The sequence below is a fragment of the Siphateles boraxobius genome, unplaced genomic scaffold (assembly GCF_051911475.1).
Source record: "Siphateles boraxobius isolate OS27281-9 unplaced genomic scaffold, OSU_SipBor_1 31, whole genome shotgun sequence".
In the NCBI taxonomy this organism is placed as follows: domain Eukaryota; kingdom Metazoa; phylum Chordata; class Actinopteri; order Cypriniformes; family Leuciscidae; genus Siphateles; species Siphateles boraxobius.
The window spans coordinates 1,278,944-1,299,020 of record NW_027508931.1 but is presented as its reverse complement, the minus strand read 5'-3'; the positions used below and the strand labels follow the sequence as shown (position 1 = coordinate 1,299,020).

General features: G+C 37.2%; 1 protein-coding gene across 5 annotated transcripts in view; it reads left to right on the top strand.

Moving 5' to 3' along the window:
* The window catches only part of hydin (HYDIN axonemal central pair apparatus protein), an 89,209-nt gene that overhangs the window by 34,993 nt on the left and 34,139 nt on the right, over positions 1 to 20,077 (top strand). For 4 of the 5 annotated variants that reach the window (XM_077248847.1, XM_077248845.1, XM_077248844.1 and 1 more), the window contains 15 exons: positions 3,570 to 3,808; positions 3,913 to 4,171; positions 4,711 to 4,854; positions 7,680 to 7,823; positions 8,080 to 8,393; positions 11,734 to 11,856; positions 12,889 to 13,051; positions 13,149 to 13,358; positions 13,471 to 13,611; positions 13,710 to 13,884; positions 16,216 to 16,349; positions 16,504 to 16,637; positions 16,716 to 16,852; positions 17,119 to 17,240; positions 17,679 to 17,870. In XM_077248847.1, coding sequence (XP_077104962.1) covers positions 3,570 to 3,808; positions 3,913 to 4,171; positions 4,711 to 4,854; positions 7,680 to 7,823; positions 8,080 to 8,393; positions 11,734 to 11,856; positions 12,889 to 13,051; positions 13,149 to 13,358; positions 13,471 to 13,611; positions 13,710 to 13,884; positions 16,216 to 16,349; positions 16,504 to 16,637; positions 16,716 to 16,852; positions 17,119 to 17,240; positions 17,679 to 17,870 — 2,631 coding nt within the window. The remainder of the gene's footprint in view (positions 1 to 3,569; positions 3,809 to 3,912; positions 4,172 to 4,710; positions 4,855 to 7,679; positions 7,824 to 8,079; positions 8,394 to 11,733; positions 11,857 to 12,888; positions 13,052 to 13,148; positions 13,359 to 13,470; positions 13,612 to 13,709; positions 13,885 to 16,215; positions 16,350 to 16,503; positions 16,638 to 16,715; positions 16,853 to 17,118; positions 17,241 to 17,678; positions 17,871 to 20,077) is intronic. The other variant, XM_077248846.1, reaches the window with a different exon arrangement.

Here is a 20,077-nt window from a genome sequence, read left to right as displayed (position 1 = left end):
AATTTTCTTCCTCCAAGGGCAGATTACTGCTGGTGATGACTGTATTGAAGCTTAAGCCATTGGCAAACTTCTTTTGTAAATTTAAACAAATACTATTGCATTCTAAAGGATCATGGTTATGCAACAATATGTTATGAATGTCTTTGGAATTACAATATATTTCAAAGGGACCCTTACCAAAACCCTTTACTACCAGATTCTACTGATCAGATTCAGTGTATTTCTTCAGAATTATTCATGTAGCTCTGCTATGGTTCACAGTTAAGCGAATATGAGATATGAGTGTTGCTCCCCCTGTTTGGCCTCTAACACACTGTCTGCCTCACAAACACACTTTGCCACACAAAAATATATAGGAGTCCATATCAGCTTGAGGAGTTGGTTATGAAAAAGTCAGTTACCAATTCACTCATGTGGTGTTTGCACGGTTTTCTGGAATACTTGTTTCTAATTGGATAGTTGTGACCAAGTAAAAAAAAACTTATCTAATGACTACTGAATTGCAGCCATGTATTAAGTGGGATAATGTACATTCTGATGATCTTAATGTCTTAGATTGTGCACACTGAAATGGGAAATTCTTATCCTTCAATTTCCGCTCTGCAGTCTGCTCACTTAGTTTTTTCCCTATGAAGACTGTAAAAGGAGAGCATAATGGAAATGATGATAAATGTGCCAAAAGCTATACTCAGCCATCAGGATGAGCCACACTCTTAAGATAAATAAAACACTATTAATCAGAATCCCTTAACACACAAACACCCGTTCTTTTTACTCAGTCAGAAAATTCCAATTAAAAGTTAATGTGCAGGACATCAATCATTTGGCCGCATTATGAAAATTGATTTGAATACTCCACCAACAGTTATGGAAAGCAGTGGTACAAATTAAGCAGCTGGTGGGTTGCACTTTTGCATTCAAAGACAAGCTTGCACTTGGTTTATTTCTCGTTATGAGGAGATAATGAAAGTAAGGAGAAAAAGTAGGACAGAGAGGAGGTGCTTAACATATGGGGTTTGAAAGAGGAAAAAACTGCTTATGCATATCCTACATCCCAATACCCCGTTGTATAAGCATATTATCTGAGAAGATACTACAGTACATTGGAATTAGAATTTACCTCACGACTGTTAAAAAAGTATGTTCTATGTAGTATAAATATTGATGTAATACATCCAACATGTTGTTATTGTCATGTGGACTACAGTTGAGTCGCTTCACTGCCATTCATAAATTCTCTCCCGTGGCCTCATGGGATAGTTAGGTGCCCATCGAATGCACACTCCTGAATCTTGGCGGAAGTAGTAGGTCATATGGGTACTTTTCACCTTCTGTTTTTCGAATATTTACTATATATTCGAACATACTACTCCTTTGCCGTACTGTTTATTTGCATAGTATTCGATTTCCGACGCAGTGGAAGTATTAGCCAGATTTCAGACTCTTGGGTCAGTTAAAGCACAAACAGTATTCTTCTATTAGCCATTCAGTACTCATTATAAAACGGATCCATGATTCCAATTCCTTTATACTATCGTCTTTCCTACTGCCTTCAGATAAAGACGATCCTGCTGGCAGCACAAGGCATATAGACACACACACTGTATGTTTACATGTTATCACTACACAGCTGCTCATTTAAAACCTTGTTCAATTACAAGACTGAGATAAGATGTTGCTTAATGGTTTTGAGTGGCAGTTACTTGTGTTGGAGCCAACCGGGAGGGAATGATCATTAATATTTCTCATTACCCACTAGAAAACATAGCCACTGTGGGATCATTTCCCCTGGACATTACATAAGACACAAGAATCAGTCCACACACATTAGGGAGTTTACCGTTGTTTTTTGATTGTGATTTTTTTTCATGTGACTTGGACTATACTGTATATTGTATGAAGTTGATGTATGAAGTATGCTTTAGGTTGTCACTACTGTATATTAACCCATTTGATCCCAAAGTATTCCTAGCTAGGTGAGCATTTGGATCTTACTCATTGGACTGACCAGTAAAATAAACTTTTCACTTTAGAAAAGTTAGTGAAAGTAAGTGGTTATTCTTGGTCACAATTGTAACTGATAGAAGAGTACAGACTTATAGGGTTAGTTCACCCAAAAATGAAAATTCTGTCAGTATTTACTCACCCTCAGGTTGTTCCAACCCCGTAAGACCTTTGTTCATCTTCGGAACACGAATTAAGATATTTTTGATGAAATCTGAGAGCTGGATCACTCCTCCATAGGCTTCTTCAGGGATTGAACTTGCCGGCCTCGAAAGGTTAATAAAGACATTGTTAAAATAGTCCAAGTGACTACAGTGGCTCAATCTTAAGTTTATCAAACGACGAGAATACTTTTCGTGCTCAAAAACAAACAAAAATAACGACTTTGTTTCAACTATTCATTTCCTTCTCTCTGGGCCTCGAGTCAGTTTACTAGTTTAACAACGTAGGCTTCTGTTGTTGTACGTCACACGCATCACCCACATGGCCAGCGTCGGCCAATTATAGTGAACCTACGTGTGACGTAGCTCTACGCAATTACACTAGTTTAACTGACTAGAGGCCCAAAGAGAAGGAAATTAATAGTTGAAAAAAAGTCGTTATTTTTGTTTGTTTTTGCGAACAAAAAGTATTCTCGTCGCTTGATAAACTTAAGAGTGAGCCACTGTAGTCACTTGGACTATTTTAACGATGTCTTTAATAACTTTTCGAGGCCGGCAAGTTTCAATCCCTGAAGAAGCCTATGGACTAGTATAGAGGAATGATCCAGCTCTCAGATTTCATCAAAAATATCTTAATTCGTGTTCCGAAGACGAACAACGGTCTTACGGGGTTGGAACAACATGAGGGTAAGTAAATATTGACAGAATTTTCATTTTTGGGTGAACTATCCCTTTAAAATTTGATTAGTTGCTCAGTAAGACCAAAGTTGCGAAATAATTAACACTACCATTCAAATATTTGGGGTAAGATTTGTTTTTGGAAAGAAAGTAATTATTTTTATTTATCAAGGAAATTTAAAATGTATCTAAAGTGGCAGTGTATACTTTTACATTGTACAAAAAAAATAATTCTGTTTCAAATAAATGCTGTTCTTTTGAACTGAAGAATTCAGAATTGTAATTGTGTAATTGTTTCCACAAAAAAAAAGCAGCACAACTTTTCAACATTGATAATAATAAGAAATGTTTCTTGAGCAGCAAATAAGCATATTAGAACGATTTTGAAAAGATCATGTGACACTGAAGACTAGAGTAATGGTGCTGAAATTCACCTTTGCCATCACAGGAATAAATTAAATTTTCAATATTCAAACAGAATATATGAAAATATTACTAGCCCCAAACTTTAGATGGTAGTATATATATATATATATATATATATATATAGAGAGAGAGAGAGAGAGAGAGATTTAAATGGATGAGAGCATCGTGATTAATATGTAATTTAAACATTCTATGTATGTAATTATTTGAATGTTATTATCCTTTTTTGCTATCGTATGTTTGAAACTACACAATAGAGTTAGTGATTTTGTGCTATTATGTGTATGTGAATGTTGATAGGTAAGGAACAGGTCTCATTGGCGTGTGGATCACAGTGAAGGGGAAATTCCTCCAAAGGAAAGTCTGGAATTGAAGTTGATAGCCCATCTGAATGACACCATGCCCTTCCAGGATGAACTGTTTCTGGAAATCCAGGACAGCCAAAATTTTAACATTCCTGTGTCGGCCAAAGGAAAGGGCACCACCATAGTCACTGACCGTCCATTGGCTCCTAGCCTAGATTTGGGAACCCACTTCAGGTAAAACAACGCCAATGTCTGTCCTTGAATTCTGCCATTTACAATAGTCCGCTATTAACAAAACTTCATGTTCAGTTAAATTATTAAATCTTCTGGTCTTCTAGTTCCGGCCCATGTCGTTATGCCTTCAGAATTACTAATCGAGGACGTCGCACTCACCAACTATTATGGACCACAGAGGGGTTTCCACAGTTTTACAACAGAGACATTCTGTCACCTAACAAGTCTAGGAACAAAAAAAGCAAGAGCCTTCAAACTTCAGATCAAGGAGGCCCTGTCTTCAGCTTATCACCTGCACGTTTATTACTTCCTCCTGGCCACTCAGCTGACATGCTGCTAGAGGGCTCCTCTGACGTCCCCAAGGTACCTATATCAGAACTTTTTCTTATGTGCATCAGCTATTAATCGTCTCTAACTGATAACTAGACTACATTCCTTGCAACAATTTCAAATATGGTGGCCAACAGCGGTTCCGACACAACCTGCTAAAATTTGAATACTATGGTGATGAAGGTCCTGAAAGCCACACTTGATCCTCTTTTAGTGGAGACACACGGAGCTGTGCATTGACTTCCTCTCTAGAGCATTACAGTGATGCATGCCTCCTTTAGTCCTTATTGATTTAATGGTAAATTAGAGATGAGAGAAGGTGAGAAGGGAATATAGGCCTGCCCTGCTGTGTCCCACGCTGGGCTGCAGCATTGCATAGCCATCAGTCAGTGTGCCGGCTCTCAGGCATCATAGAGAATGGCTCTATTTTATTGTATTTCTGAGTTTTAATGCAAGGCTGAGCTAGATTAAAAATTAAACTTTCAAAGATGATTCATATCCATTCATAAATTGAGAATGTGAAAATATATATGTATAAATATGTTTTTTAAATGTGCGTTTATGAATTGCAGGTGGTTACGGAAAAACTTATATGCTATGCTGTTGTCGGGCGTCAGTATGTGAGAGAGTGCATCATTACTACAGACGTCACATGCCAATTCGTCTCCCCAGCTGTAGACATCTCCTCCAAACAAATCAGCTTCTATGTGGAAAAGGTTAGCAAAAATCTCTCTCTACCATCAAGGGCTATGATAGTCAGTGTTGGGTGTAATTCATCACCAAGTTAATAATTACTGTAATTGAATTACTTTACCATTGAAAAAGGAAAGGAAAGGTACTTCTGATGTGATTGCATTAAATAGCGTATAGACTATAGAACGATTCTATATGAAACAATAGTGGATTACCATCTAAATTTAACATTTAATGTTAAATATATGTTTTTAATGTATCCTTTTCACTTTAAATACTTTGGTCAGTTTAAGAATAATTTATGCAATTTTGTATTATTTATTTGAAAGAATCAAAAAATAGCAGTTTTATGTCTATCCTTGTATTGTTCAAGTAGTCTTGGTTGATATGAAATTTAGAAAGTAATTAGTAATAAGTAAAGCAATACTTTTTTAGAGAGAGTAATTAGCACAGTAAACAAATTACACTGTTGAAGATAACTTATCCAACACTTAAAGTTAAGAATTTTTTATTTAGTTGTTATTTCTGCTTTGTTTTCAATTTAGTTATTTTTTGTTATTTTTGGGGGATGCCAAAGTTAATGCATTAACTGGTGTCATAAATGCATACATCTAGTGTTATTTAGTTGCATTTTCATGTTTAATATAGGTGAGTTTTAAAGGCTTAAACTTTTATATTAAATGAGCTTGGCTCTCATTTCCTCATCCTTGCAAAACCGCGACCACATTAATCCATTTCTTAATATTAAAGGGATATTTAACATTAAGAAATATTTTCATTTTTCATCCATAAATGAATATACTGTCATCATTTATTCACCCTCATGTCGTTCCAGACCTGTGTGACTTTCTTTTTTCAGGGGAAGATAAAAGAAGATATTCTGAATTTTTTTTTTTTTCATACATTGGAACATGAACCGTTTCCAAAATTCTTCACAGTATCTTCTTTTGTGTTCTGGACTGACATTAGTTTGAGTAAATGATAATAGAATGATCATTTTTGGGTTAACTATACCTTTAATTACTCATATTGTCAATATTGTATTGTGTGTGTATGCTAAATGTCAGGTCCATTATCTGTGCAGTAACTCAGTGGCTGAACATATACCCTTTTATTAAATGTCCTTTCACTTTTTATGAAGCACAGAAAAAAAATGTCTGCAATGTGTGGTTAGATTGAGGCAATTATCTGTTCTCTTGTAAAGGAATTAAGCCTAATTTATGAATGGTACAGAAGAGAAGTATATTGTCTTTTCATCCAATCAATCAATTTCGATCCATTTGTAAGTCATTTGACTGCATAACGACAAGATTGAGGCATGGACAAATGTTATGGTCTATTGAAATCGAAAATAGATTTCCGCCTCAAGTATTGACAGTAAAGACCATGCAGCTGTTATGTCCAACTCATTCAAATGAGCCGTCCAAATTTACTTCTCATTCGCAAAATGATTGTAAGTGAGCTGAGATGGCAAATTCAATTGAACCACTCAGGTCCTCTTATGTTTTTAAAAAAAGCTGTAGAATAAGCACAGTGAGCTCAGGAGGAACCATCATTATAATGAAAATGATTTTCTGTCTGCCTTATTTCACTTTTATTATCTCTCTTTCAACACACACACATTTGCACACACGACACCACCCGCCTTGTCAGATTCCTGTTTTCTCACATTTTTGCTGCAGCTATACATATTTTCATAAACTTCTTCACACACATCTTTCTGACAGCTGTTTTCAGGCACCTTGTAAGTCTGCATCTTAGAACTAAAAATGCAAATTTATTTCTGTGGCATTCTTTTTATCTGACTCTGTCCCATTCGTCTGTGTTTTGACAGCCCATGCTGCTAGATTTACTGAATGCTCCCTTAGTAGAGCTTGGAGGAATAAAGCAATTAAAGAGAGCGAGTAGGGAATGGGAGGGGGAGGGGGAGAGAGAGAGAGAGAGAGAGAGAGAGAGAGAGAGAGAGAGAGAGAGAGAGAGAGAGAGAGAGAGAGAGAGAGAGAGAGAGAGAGAGAGAGAGAGAGAGAGAGAGAGAGAGAGAGAGCAAGGAAGTGGATGATGAGGGAAAACTCAGACTGAGATAAAAGAAAGAATTTTGCCTTTTAAGTATTTGCAATAACAGGCAAAAATAACTGATATTTGTCCTTGCAAGTTATATTGTGTCTAATAGCATTAATAATAGCTGGTCTCAATATCACATCCTCACGGCATATTACTATAGTTTCAGAAATATTCTGTCTCAGTCCCTATGCAAGATTGTACTCTGTATAGTCACAGTAGATTTTGTGTATTGCCATTTTAAATATAAAGTACCGTTTAAAATCTCTTATGCTCACCAAGGCTGCATTAGTTTGATTATAAAATACAGTAAATACAGTGATATTGTGAAATGTAACAATTTAAAATAACTTCAATTTTAGTTAAAATTTTAAAATAACTTCAATTTTTACATTTTTAGTATTTCATAAATGTAATTTATTCCTATAAATATTCAAAGCTGAATTTTCAGCAGCCATTACTCCAGTCTAAAGTGTCACATGATTCTTCAGAAATCATTCTAAAATGCTGATTTGGTGCTCAAGAAACATTTCTTATTATTATCAATGTTTAAAACAGTGTGCTGCTTATTATAAAAAGAACAGCATTTATTTGAAGTAGAAATCCTTTGTAACGTTATAAATATCTTAACTGTCATATTTGATAAATGTTTCCATGCTGAGTAAAAGTATTAATTCTTTAAAAAAAAAAAAATTTGCTGACCCCAAAGTGAATTTTTGTATTTTGTGTTTTATTGCTTTTGTCTTATCTAACCAACCCAATATATTTATGGAGTTTGTCTGACTCACAGGCTCTAGATGTGTCTCTGGTTCCGCTGTATCAGAGGCTGGTTCTAAAGAGTGTGTCCTCCTTGAACCTCTCTATGGAACTGACCCTGCGTGAGCCCTTTGGATTGTGTGATTATGATGGGGATGAACTGTTTACAACCTCAAAGGTAAACAGGTTAAGTATAGTTGCTGTTCATTTACCAGTAATGGCAAGTGTAACTGCATTATAGTGGGAGTCATTAATTATTGCTTCCGAAAGCAAAATAAAAACCTTAAAATGCTATTTATTTTATTTTATCCTATTATTGCACATCTATGCATGCAAGTGTGCAGGTAAGATTTTAATGCTTTCCATTACTTTGACCCGTGCATCTGAAGTTTTGGTCTTTCAGACTGACTCTAATAATTCTTCTCTTTCTGTAGAGTCTGGTGCTGGCAGTCGGAGCTCAGAAAGAGCTATGGGTGCGTTTCAACCCCATGTATCGACAGGACCGTCTCACCCGTGTGGTTGAGGACAGGCTGGAGTTCTGCTACCATGGCCACCCTCAGCAGGATCAGGTGGTGCTGAGGGGTGAGGTTCACTTCCCTAATCTCAAGTTCTCCAGCACCACACTGGACTTTGGCTGCATTCTCAACAACACAAAATCCCGTCGCAAGCTCACCATGACCAACTGCAGCCCACTCTGTGTTTCCTACCGTTGGGCCTTCCTGGTAGACCGACAGCAATGCCATATTGGGTAGGAACAACACAAACATTATTATAAAATAATACATCTAAACTTAAAGGGATAGTTTACCTAAAATTGAAATATCTGGCATTTTTTACTCTCCCACAAAAGAGGATATTTTGAACAGTACAGTTTATGTCCATAAAATGTGATTTGTAGTCCTTTGGCATTAAGTAAAATGATTAGGAGCACAGGTAAACCTCTCCAAAGAATGAATTTGGTTGTGCTGTGCTTTAATTCCAAGCCAGTGCATTTTAATGTACAGTAGTCCACTGCAGAAACAGGGATAGACTGTATGGACATAAGCTGATATTTAGCAATTCAGAGGCTGCATAAGCGAATTCTTGAGAGAAATGTTCAAGGAGTATGGATTTTCTGTTGACAAAAAAACAACAACAAAAAGATACATAAATAAATTGGAGGGAATTAAACGAAAAGCCCCTAAAGATTAAGCAATCGATGCTTTATTTCAGCACTCAGATGTTAAAGACAGACAGATGTCCAGTCATGCCTTCCAAGCCCTGAGAGGAAATGCAATAACTTGCTATAACTGAATAAACGGGTGATGATGTATGACAGACTGATACAGCTGACAGCTCACACTTTGCTGATGGGAGTGAATAGTGGAGAAGCATGTGATTAAATAATGGGTCATCAGCATTTACAGTCTCTAGGGTGTTCAAATGGAGCAACTTAGAATAGCTGTCAAACATTTGATCTCTGTGTTTTAAAACAGTGCATTCAGTGCCCTATCGTGGAACCATTGAAGAAACTGAGTTAGTCTTTAGAGTAGAACCATTGTTTAATTTCAATTAAAATAAAAATGTTTAAATATTAAAAATGTGTTAGTCGTTATAGTCATAGTTTTTGTCTTTTAATGAAGATATCATTTAAATCAAAGCTGCAGTCCGTAGTTTTTCCTCTTTGTCACCATAATTGTTCGAAATCTGAAATTGCAGTTATTCGCGAAGTTATCAACTTTATGTGGGTTGTTCCTCGGCACTGCACAGCGCGGATGAATCCAATGTTTTAAGGAGAAAAACGGCTGTCAGTCACCGCGCTGGTGTGGATGTTGTCATTCAGAATCACAGATTGTATTTTTTGGAAGTATGACTATGACTAACATAAGAATTTTCACCGGAAAATGTCATCTGAACAAGTAAGTAACATCCACTCTTGTTCTGACCAACTAAGGTAAAAAAAGCATTGCAGTAAATCGTGCTGATTAAATATAACGATCGCTTCACTTATCATATCACGTCAAACCGTGCAAATTATACTTTGTTCTCAAATTGTTAATGTTAACAACATTATCATAGCGTGACTATGTACATTTAATGCCCTTCCAATATTATCCTTGTTTTCGCATGGGCCAGGTTGCAGTCTCTTTTTTTCTCTAGCCACTTCGAAGTCTTGCATTTTACAACGGATGAGTCTCCAGTTGTCACTGCTGATTCTCATTTCAACCTTTCTGGATCCGCCATCAAATTGATGAGTTCAATTATATCAAGTGCTGTGAGAAAAGGCTATAAATCTCCACCTCCAACATCCTCACACGCAATATAGCCTACTAGCCGAGACTCCTTCTTTATGTGTCCAGATGTGACGTAATGACGCAAAGACATGCTTGAATTTCCTGTGGAAATCCACCAGTACCACTGGATTTAAAAACATTATTACTGTTACATGCAGCTGAAGCAGAGGCAAAAGCAGGATCCACGTGCAGCAGTGTTTTATTTAAATAAACTCAAAACTAAACAGACTTGGTAACCAGACTCAGGAACAGGACAGCGTGCATACAGCATTACAACAATACAAGAACTCACAAAGACTGGACTGAAACACAGGGCTAAATACAGGGGCAAACGATCTAAACAGGATAACAAGGGGGCGTGGTTAACGGGAAACACCTGGGAAGACTTAAACAATCAACCAATGACCCAACAGACAGGGGAACACAAGGCAAGATCACATGACTAGAACAGGGGATCACATGACAGACAAGAACCAGGGACAAGAAACAAAACCCAAACCGTGACAATTACAAGCTTACCGTTTTGAATTGAGCTAAGGCAAGCAGATAGTTTTGAACACTGGCTGGTTATGTACTTGCTCAAAAATGTATTTTGGATAATTTTTAACCCAAAAAAGTTACGGATCGTAGTTTTAAGTCATATTCTGTAATTATAGATGTAATTTTAATCCATTTTACTCTGACTAAAATACCATTTAATTTTAGTCATTGAAAATTACTAATTATAATATAAACTAATTATTCAAACATTTTATATATTAAACATTTATCAACATTTATCACAAACATGTTAAAAAAACACTTTTGATGTAAAACCTGGTCTCCTAAAATAACATTGAGTTTACAATTTTAAAACAATGTTGTGAATGTTTTTTAGTAATCATCATCAGTGTGTCAGTGTGTTGTTGTTAAGAGACTTACATTCTGACTAGCCAACCTGATCTCATGAGAAAACTTAAGTATTTTACAAGGTGATGTTTTCCTATGAATTTTTACGATGTGATTTATGTTGTATATACAGTATATATCTGATTAATCTCAAATATATAGGATGCGTTAGGTCGAATTAATTCAATTTACCAGTTATCCTTCACTGTTCAGATTCAGCTGTACAAGCTGGACATTCCTTGACATAGCTGTGTCATTGTATAATTAGATTATTTGAAATAAGCCAATAATAAAAAATAACACATAATAGTGAATTGTTAATATCTTGTGGTTTTATTTTTTTCTCATTGTATTTTTGCTATATTTGACAGCATGTTTTAATTCAAATAATTTAATTATCGCAACGATGTGCGTGTTTCAGCTCGTCTTATAGGTCCATATATTTAACACACTTCCAGCTTTACATACACACTCATGGTCTCCTGGTTAGAAAACAAAATTGTTTACACAACGCTTCATTTTAAATCTCAGCTGTTGATAGCTTTGGGTTGAGTTTGTATAGTTTTAAATTGTTGTAGTGGCTGCCATGTCCTGCGTCGGATTAATCGATATAGCCACTGTGGGGCTACAGAGAAAGCCAGTGAAGATTAATCACTTTCCACACTACTATTCGCTTCCCACCTCGTGCATGATCCAATAAGACTATGACCTTTCCTATCATTATCGCAGGGTTTTTAGCATGCATTGTCCAGCCTGCTAATTAAAAGCCTATCAGTAATTAAACCAAGACCGAAGTCACTATTATTGGACCACTTCGTTGATCCATTTGGGCTCTCGGCACATGGCGGATTTCTTGCTGATGGACAGTTTCTCGTGGTGTCTGCGGCTGATATTAGACTGATTACTTTTTTCCTTCTTTTCTGGTAGGTTTTTTAACGAGACGAGCCAGGGGACTGAAGGAGACACTGGGGGGAAAAGAAAGGAGAGTGGGGAAGCGCAGTGGGAGCTGTTAGAGCAGAGAGAAGCTGACGGCAAGATGGACCCAAACAGGTCTGAGAACAGCTTCAGTGTGATGCTAGAGGCTGACAACTCCCTGAAGCCTCTCCGATAATAAGCAGGAATTATGAGGATACATATAAAGGGGGATGTTTACCCGAATCTCATCATGTTAGCAGACCTTTGAGTATTACCTCAGCTCCTCACTGGTTCTCCAAGTTGATAATGAGAGAACGAAGCGTAGCCTCCTACAGAATCATTAGATTGCTCAAGAGCACCCATCACGTACGCACTCATATTTGAGAAGGGCAGGTAAAAGTGAGGCGCTATCTGTGCGTTTGTTTAGCGTAGCGAGCGTTTCTGGCAGCACATGTCTCTTGAGAGACTTCAGCCTTTGAGAACACCTGCACCAGACTTCCCTTCACTGCGCTGGTATCTGAAACGCTCTCAGTACTGTCATTTGTTCTATGCTCTCAACCTGGTTTTGGAGATGTTGTTGAACACACACAGATTTTCAAACAAATACCATTCAAGTACAAAAGTTGTACATTTTCGGATGAGAAGGATTTTTTTTTTCTAGATACGACTGGTGTTTTTAATTTCCAGGGGTCCTGTGGAGCTTATTCATTATAGTAGTAATCGCATCCTGGTTTATCAAAAAAATGAAGTTACATCTTTTGATTAACAGTGCCCCCTGCTGACTCCATTTATAATTACACCCACTGTCACAGCCTGCTCAGCTTCAATACAACCTTCCATCTGAATAGTTTTTACAAGATTTTTGATTTGCTTTATCTCTGAAAGCTAAATATTATGACGCATTGATTCCATCAACACTTATTCTGAATGAGGCACTTAGTCTATTCTTTTCCCTTTCTTCAGAGCCTGAGATTTTCTCTGTTAACTTTTCTTCTGATATATTACACCTATTCAATTATTTAATGCTTTCTGTAATTAATGGCCATCTTGACTCAATTTAGTTTCCGCCTGACCCTTTAGGCGGAACAAGAACGTGAAGTAAGAGAGATGGAGATCTAATGATTGGTGAGAACCACTAATAATGTGTCATTGTTTATATTTTTGCAGGGAGACTGATGTAATCATGCCTCAATTGGAAGAGGATGAATTGCATCATGGTAGTGGACAAGAGCAGAATAGGACCTACTCAACACGGCCAGTGAGCACAGAGCTGGGAAGCAAACCAATCAATCTCACAGCCAATGGGCATCCAAGTGTGAGTGTGAAAGAGGTCCGTATAACCTTTCGTTCGTCCCTCAATGTTGATATATTCTCTAAAAGTATTATACATTTTGAAGCCTCTTTTTTCATTCTCATCTATTTCATAGGTGTTTGATATCTCCTCACTGTATGGGGAGCTACAGCCTGGTGACACAAAGCTGGTGACCTTCTCATTTCTTGGTCACGCTGACATCAGCACGCACGTGTTGGCATTGTGTGAGGTGGAAGGAGGGCCCACCTATGAGATCACACTCAAGGGTCAGGCTTCTTTTGTTTCGTATACACTGGACACAAATGACATTGATATTGGTTTACAGGTAACTTGACACTTTCAAAATATTAGCAATATGATTAATTCACCAGCAATCTGTATAAATGGAAGTAAATGGATAATTGTTCTGCCCCCCCCCACCCTCCTATAAATCACAGTTGTTTGACCATGTGGCTGAAGCAGAACTAATTTTGAAGAATACAGGGAAAGTTGGATTTGATTTTTCTTCTCTAACTGGAGAACCAGGAGTCTTTCTGGAGCAACTGTTACCTGGTCAGCCTCTCATCATCCCCAGCAAGGTGAAATGTTCTTCATGTTTTGAAACACTGATTACCTTTCTTCCTATCAAATTTGTGCCCGAAGTGCATCATGTGTCATGGTTGTGTTCCTTCTGAAGGGTCACCTAGAGCCGTATGCAGAAATGAGGCTCAGTGTATACTACCTTCCAGGAATTCCAGAAGTCTTTCACAAGACTTTTCAGTTGCAAGTGGCCTTTTATGAAACTGAAGTCATTACTGTAAGAGGAGAGGGTATTTTCCCTCGACTGTGTCTGGACCTTCCTAGAGATCTGAGTAAGTTGTTGTTGGTCATACACTACCTTTCAAAAGTTTCAGTAAGATTTTCTTTTTTAAAAGAAACTAATGCTTTAATTAAGGAAAGACACCTTAAATTGATCTCAAGTCACAATGAAGACATTACAAAAGTTTTTTATTTTCAAATAAATTCGGTTCTTCTGAACTTTTCAACATTTTAGAATACTAAAAAAGTATCATAGTTTCCACAAAAAGATTATCAGCACAATGTTTTCAACATTGACAACAATAAGAAATGTTTCTTAAGCACTAAATCAGCATATTAAGATGATTTCTAAAGGATCATGTGACACTGAAGAATAAAGTAATGATGCTGAATATATATATATATATATATATATATAAGAATAGATTAAATAAATAGATAACAGTTGTTTTAAATTGTAATAACTGCTTTACTGTATTTTTGATCAAATAAATGCAGCCTTGGTGAGCATAAGATCAGATAAGATAAGAAAAAGAAAAAGAAAAAGAAAGCATTAAAAAATCCTACTGACCCATAACTGGTAGTGCATGTAGAGATCTGAACAAACCTCTAACTACCACAAATTGTTTATCTTTGTGCTATTAACCTCAAATTGTGTGGCTTGTTGTTGAGGACAAGTGTGCTCTTAGGAAAAGTTCACACAAAATGTGTTTTTGCGTTCATCTGCTCTGCTTTTTAATTGTTTTTCTATGTAAACATGCTCTAGACAGGTGTCTCCGCACCTATCTCATCAAACTTTTTTTAGCATCTCGCACTCGAGCATTACGTATGCGGTTGCTTTCAATTTGCTGTTTGGCTCTTTATTGTATTCTGATATGTCTCATAAAAACAAACCTCAAGACCCCTGCTCTTTTTTACCATTTCTAAACAGTGTGTACACGTGAGAATGCGTTTTGTGTGAACGGTCCCTTACTTTTCTCTCACTTAATGGATGAAAAAACAGGCAAAAAAGATCCTATTGATGCCAACTCAAACAGGAAAAGGAGCTTTTTAGTAAGAGTTTAGAGTATAGCCATTAAGTTATTGGCCAAGTCAGACACCACATCTTCATATGATCTAATTAATCGAACCTTATAATTGAATTAGCCATTCTGAGGCCAACAGAGCATCACAAATTTGTTGGCCACATTGCGAATTTCTGACAGGATGTTTTAAATTCCTGAACATGGTCCAACTTTCACTCTCATCAAATACAATTGAAAGGAGGCCAGCCCTGCGTCCTGGCTCGCCTAACCTTTAATCAAACACAGTCGCACCATGCCAGCTTGCAGACTGACATAATGGTCTTGACCTTGGACTAGCTCAGTCCCTGCGCTAGAACTGTTCAAACCCATTTTCTTGTCTGATATGAAGCCAGCCAGAAGGAGTGCTATTTATCTTAGAAACAAGCAGTTTTGCTCTCAGTGGGAACTGAGGTCTTGTGGTTATAGAGCAAATAGTACAACTATTATTGAGGAAGGAGTGCTGTGTTACTCTCTGATTACCTATTGATCGGATGCTTTGTTTTACTAACACAGGCAGTTTGTACTAAAGAGTGAAGAAATGGCAGGGTTTGTTGCTCAAGAGATATTTTTATATCATAAGGTCGATACTTAGACATTGACTCACACTATAAGGCCTTTAATAAGAGATGTTGAATTTGTAATAGCAATTCGTAAGATGATTTGATTTTGAACTAAACCATTTTAATGTTTTACTGTTGCTTTTACTTTAAAGGTGCCTAAATCATAGGCACTAATGATTGACTGTAATCATAAAAAATACCATGATATGTTTGCAGAGATTTAGGAAACATGCTTGTTCAAACATTTGTTTCTCTGAAAAACAGAGCTATAGCCAGTTAATCTACCTGACCTAAAAAGACAATATTATCCATATTCTACCTGACCCAGTAGATTCTACCTGACCTAAAAAGCCTCTGTATCCATTTAAAAAGCTCTATGACCAGAGACTCATCAAAAAGCAGATAAATCAACACATCAACTAACAGTGTAAGGCTTCCATTGTCACTCGTGCCCGTTCCTGTTGCGTTGCCTCAATCTGGCAAGTGTCAAGTCTGAGGAAGAGGGTGCGGGAGAAACAACTCTCTAAACAAAATTGGTAATAGGTCAGTTAAGTGTGAAAGCAATTCAGCATTTGCATTACCTACCTTTGAAATTCCTGCAAATATTATGCATCCTGTACGAATTGACAAAATTACAGACATCCACAGTAATACATTTGTGTCCACACATACAGTATGTTCTGAAATGAAATCTCATTTGAATAGGGCTTCCGGAAGAAGCTATGAAACCTTATTAAGGTGTTTTCTGTTCACTGGCTAGATGCAGAGATATATGGTTCTTTGCTAAAGGAGGCAAAAGACTCGGTGGAGAATGAGAAATTAAGGGAAGGGGTGTTGAGCAGGCCTGTCACAGTAAAAGAGGAGATATCACCTGAAGATGACTACATTCCCACTGTGAGTGACTGTGATAATTGGACATTCCTCTTCCTAGCTTACCCATAAATTATTTGTGTAATCCGTTAAACTCCTGTGAGAATAGCCATTATTACAGCTTTGTATGTACATATTTGTGTGTGGTACTATAAATGTCCTTGTACGTGTGCCGCAGTATGATGCCCTGCTGCAGATGGAGTTAGAACGGCTACTTGTGAAGGAAAATGCCATGGCTGTTCAGAAACAGCACCAAGTCACTGATCTTAGAGCAACTGGGTCCACTAACAACTGGCTCAAGAAGCTGTGCAAGTAAGTCTATTCATGTAGAAAGCTTTCATTTTTTTTTACAAGCGATCAATGCGTGTGTCTGATAGAACTTCTCTTTAGGTTAATCTTGCCTGAGTACACACTGGACTTTGGGTATGTCATCAATGGCAGCATCTTGACCCACATTGTCAAAGTAACCAACACTTGTCCAGTGGCTGTATCTTTCAGAGCTGACAAGAGCTCACTGGCAGGCACAGGTTGGTCCATACTGCAGAATGTTCAATAGATTTTATTAACAGATATTTTTGTTCTGGACATCATCCATTTCAGCGAAACAGATGTTTGAGTAGGGGTCAATCTTTGTGATGTGTTTAGATTGTTCATGAAGCTTGAGGCTTAATTAAAATTGAGTTTTTTTCTATGAGTGTTATTATTCCAGTATGTTAGTATCGGCAAAGCCTAAAACAGAATTGTTCATTATAGCTTTATTGAGGATCCACTGCATTATTTCTTTCTCTCACAGGGTTTAGTACAGAATTGGACAGGGTGCAGAATTTGCCCTTCTGTGAGACAGAGACGTTTGAAGTGAAGTTTGATACCCGTGAGGCCAATCTGGGACAGATCAATGCAGTTATGCCCATACAGGTTTGATGAAAGCAACATTAAATATCTGAGACGAGCAAAGATGTACAGGATGAGGATAAAATATTGACCCCTTATGCCTTTTGTGATTGCAAACATTCACCATCAAAATCATTCACTCATAAAGACTTGTGCAGAAAAAGCTAAGACAAATAAATGTTATGACAAAATTAATAAGAAATATAAATTTTCATTTAACAAATGAAAGCAAAATTGTGTCATCTTAAAATTTGTTAATTTTTTTATTCAACTTCCAACGCATTATTATGCTGATAATATAAAATATTTGTAATAGAATTGATTCAATTAGAAACAATTAGCTACAATCAGTGAATTTGATACATTTTGCATATTGTTTGTACAGTACACACTGCTATGTGTATTGTACATTATAGCCCCTTTGTTGATTTTCTGTGTCACTGAATCCTGTGTGTTTGACAGGTGACTAAGGGACCCCAAGTACAGGTGTGTTTATGTGCAGAGGTCACCATGCCCTCCCTCACAGTGTCAACAGACACACTGCAGTTCGACACCATCCAGTGTGGCCTGTGCCAGGTGATCACGGTCCAGCTGTACAATGACGGGGTGGTGCCCTGTGAGTGGAGTATCAGACAGGAGGAACGGCCAAAAAAGGTACAAGCCTTTTACACTACAAGCAAAGATCCAGAGTCCTTTTTTTTCTTTTGAATAACATGCACTGATTATTTATTCACAGTAAGACTATTAGTCCAGTCATTTTAAGCCAAAATGGGGGTCAACCTTGAACAAATTGCAACAGAAGCAAACTCAACTGATTTTGTATCCTCAATATGTCCTGAGTAAGGAAAAAAAAAAGCCCCGAAGAATCCCATTAGGGGAAAGTTTCGAAAAAAAGACCCAAATATAGCCTATTCATTCGCCTATTCATTATTTTTCTCACATGAATAGGGTAAAAATTTTAACCTTTAAATATCACCATGAAAATTACTGAGTTGATTACTTACATCAAGACAAACAAAAAATGTATTACAAGTTTTTTGAAATTGTTTGTTAACATGGACAAACGGTGCTAATTTAATTACATATGTGCTAATTTGCATAAATACCACAACAGATCTAAACATTGGGTATAGCAGGTGAAAATGTCTTGTTGAATCTTCTTGACATATAACAGTAAAAGACTTAAAGCTGCAGTAGGGAGTTTTGAGAAAATGTTGACTTAGCCTGAAAATTTGAAGAAGCACAACTTACAGGTCCAACCCCCTTGCTTTCTGCTGCACTACAGCCCTCCCTCCACAGCTCCTCCCCCACAGCGGAGCCTGCCGTGAACGCGCAGACTAGTAAGCAGGACCACCGATGACAGCGGATTATAAACAGTTTATGAAACATTCACTAATAAACATCAACAATATGCTTTACATTGACTATGGCCTGCTCATACTTTGACTACAAACTTGGTCCTCAAATCATTATGTATTTTGCAATACATATAACTTTATAAGGTTGCACTCTTTCTATAAGTTATAAATAGCTACTAAGATAACGTTAAAGGATTAATTCACTTTTAAAAAAAACTTTTGCTGATAATTTACTCACCCCCATGTCATCCAAGATGTCCATGTCTTTCTTTTTTCAGTCGAAAAGAAATGAAGGTTTTTGATGAAAACATTCCAGGCTTTTTCTCCATATAATGGACTTCAATAGGACATAAACGTTTCAAGGACCAAATGACAGTTTCAGCGCAGCTTCAAAGGGCTTTAAACGATACCAGACGATGAATAAGGGTCTTATCTAGCGAAACGATCGGTCATTTCAAAATAATTAAAAAACTTTAAGTTTTATAAGCACAAATGCTTGCCTTGCTCTGTTCTGTGATGCACGTTCCTGATCCTGTTCGAACTCGTTCATCCAAATGAATGAATCTTTTTTTGAGTCATTTCGTTCGTTGAATGAACGAAATGACTCTGAAAAAGACTCGTTCAAAATGAACAAATCTTTTTTCGAGTCATATCGTTCGTTGAATGAACGAAATGACTCGAAAAAAGATTCGTTCATTTGGATGAACGAGTTCGAACAGGAGAGTCACGAACGACGGTACGCGCTCGCGCTGTGCAAGAGAGGGGTGATCAGCGCGTACACGAGCGTGATTGACACTGCTAAGACATTCCTCCTGGCTCTGATTGGTTGTTTCTGACCGGGTGCGGTGTATTTCTGCAAATGGCAGTAGGACCACAGGGAGGAGCCAGAGGAGCTTGATTTTTTTCACAGATTATCTGTCTCATATTCTACTTTCAGGACATAATGACAGTTTTAACAAATATTTGTTTACAAAAGCTACCTACTGGAGGTTTAATGTTAAGGTCTGAATGGAACACATTTAGGCTACTACCCATGAACATTAATACATAGAGACAGGAAGAAGTACTCTACAAACCAGCCTTTATTAATTATTGCAGAGAAGGGGTTTGGGCATTGAGTACGTAACTAGATTTTTTGATCCAGACACTTTTTATTTTACCTACCTTTTGTCTTCTGCATTCTCCGAGTCCTTACCCATGTCTCCTGTTCTTCCCTCAGATTTATCCCCCAGAAACAGTCCCACTTACCCAGCCCCAAACCCCATCTAATAATAATTAATAAAGGCTGGTTTCTAAAGTACTTCTTCCTGCCTCTATGTATTAATGTTCATGGGTAGCCTAAACGGGTTCCATTCAGACCTTAACATTAAGTCTTTTACTGTTATATGTCAACAAGATTCAACAAGTCAAGGATGAACCTGCTCCCACGTCTTCTATTTCTATTCCAGTCGTTGCCCATAAGAGTTCCAATTTCCACTTTTAATATGTTAGACAAATTAATTT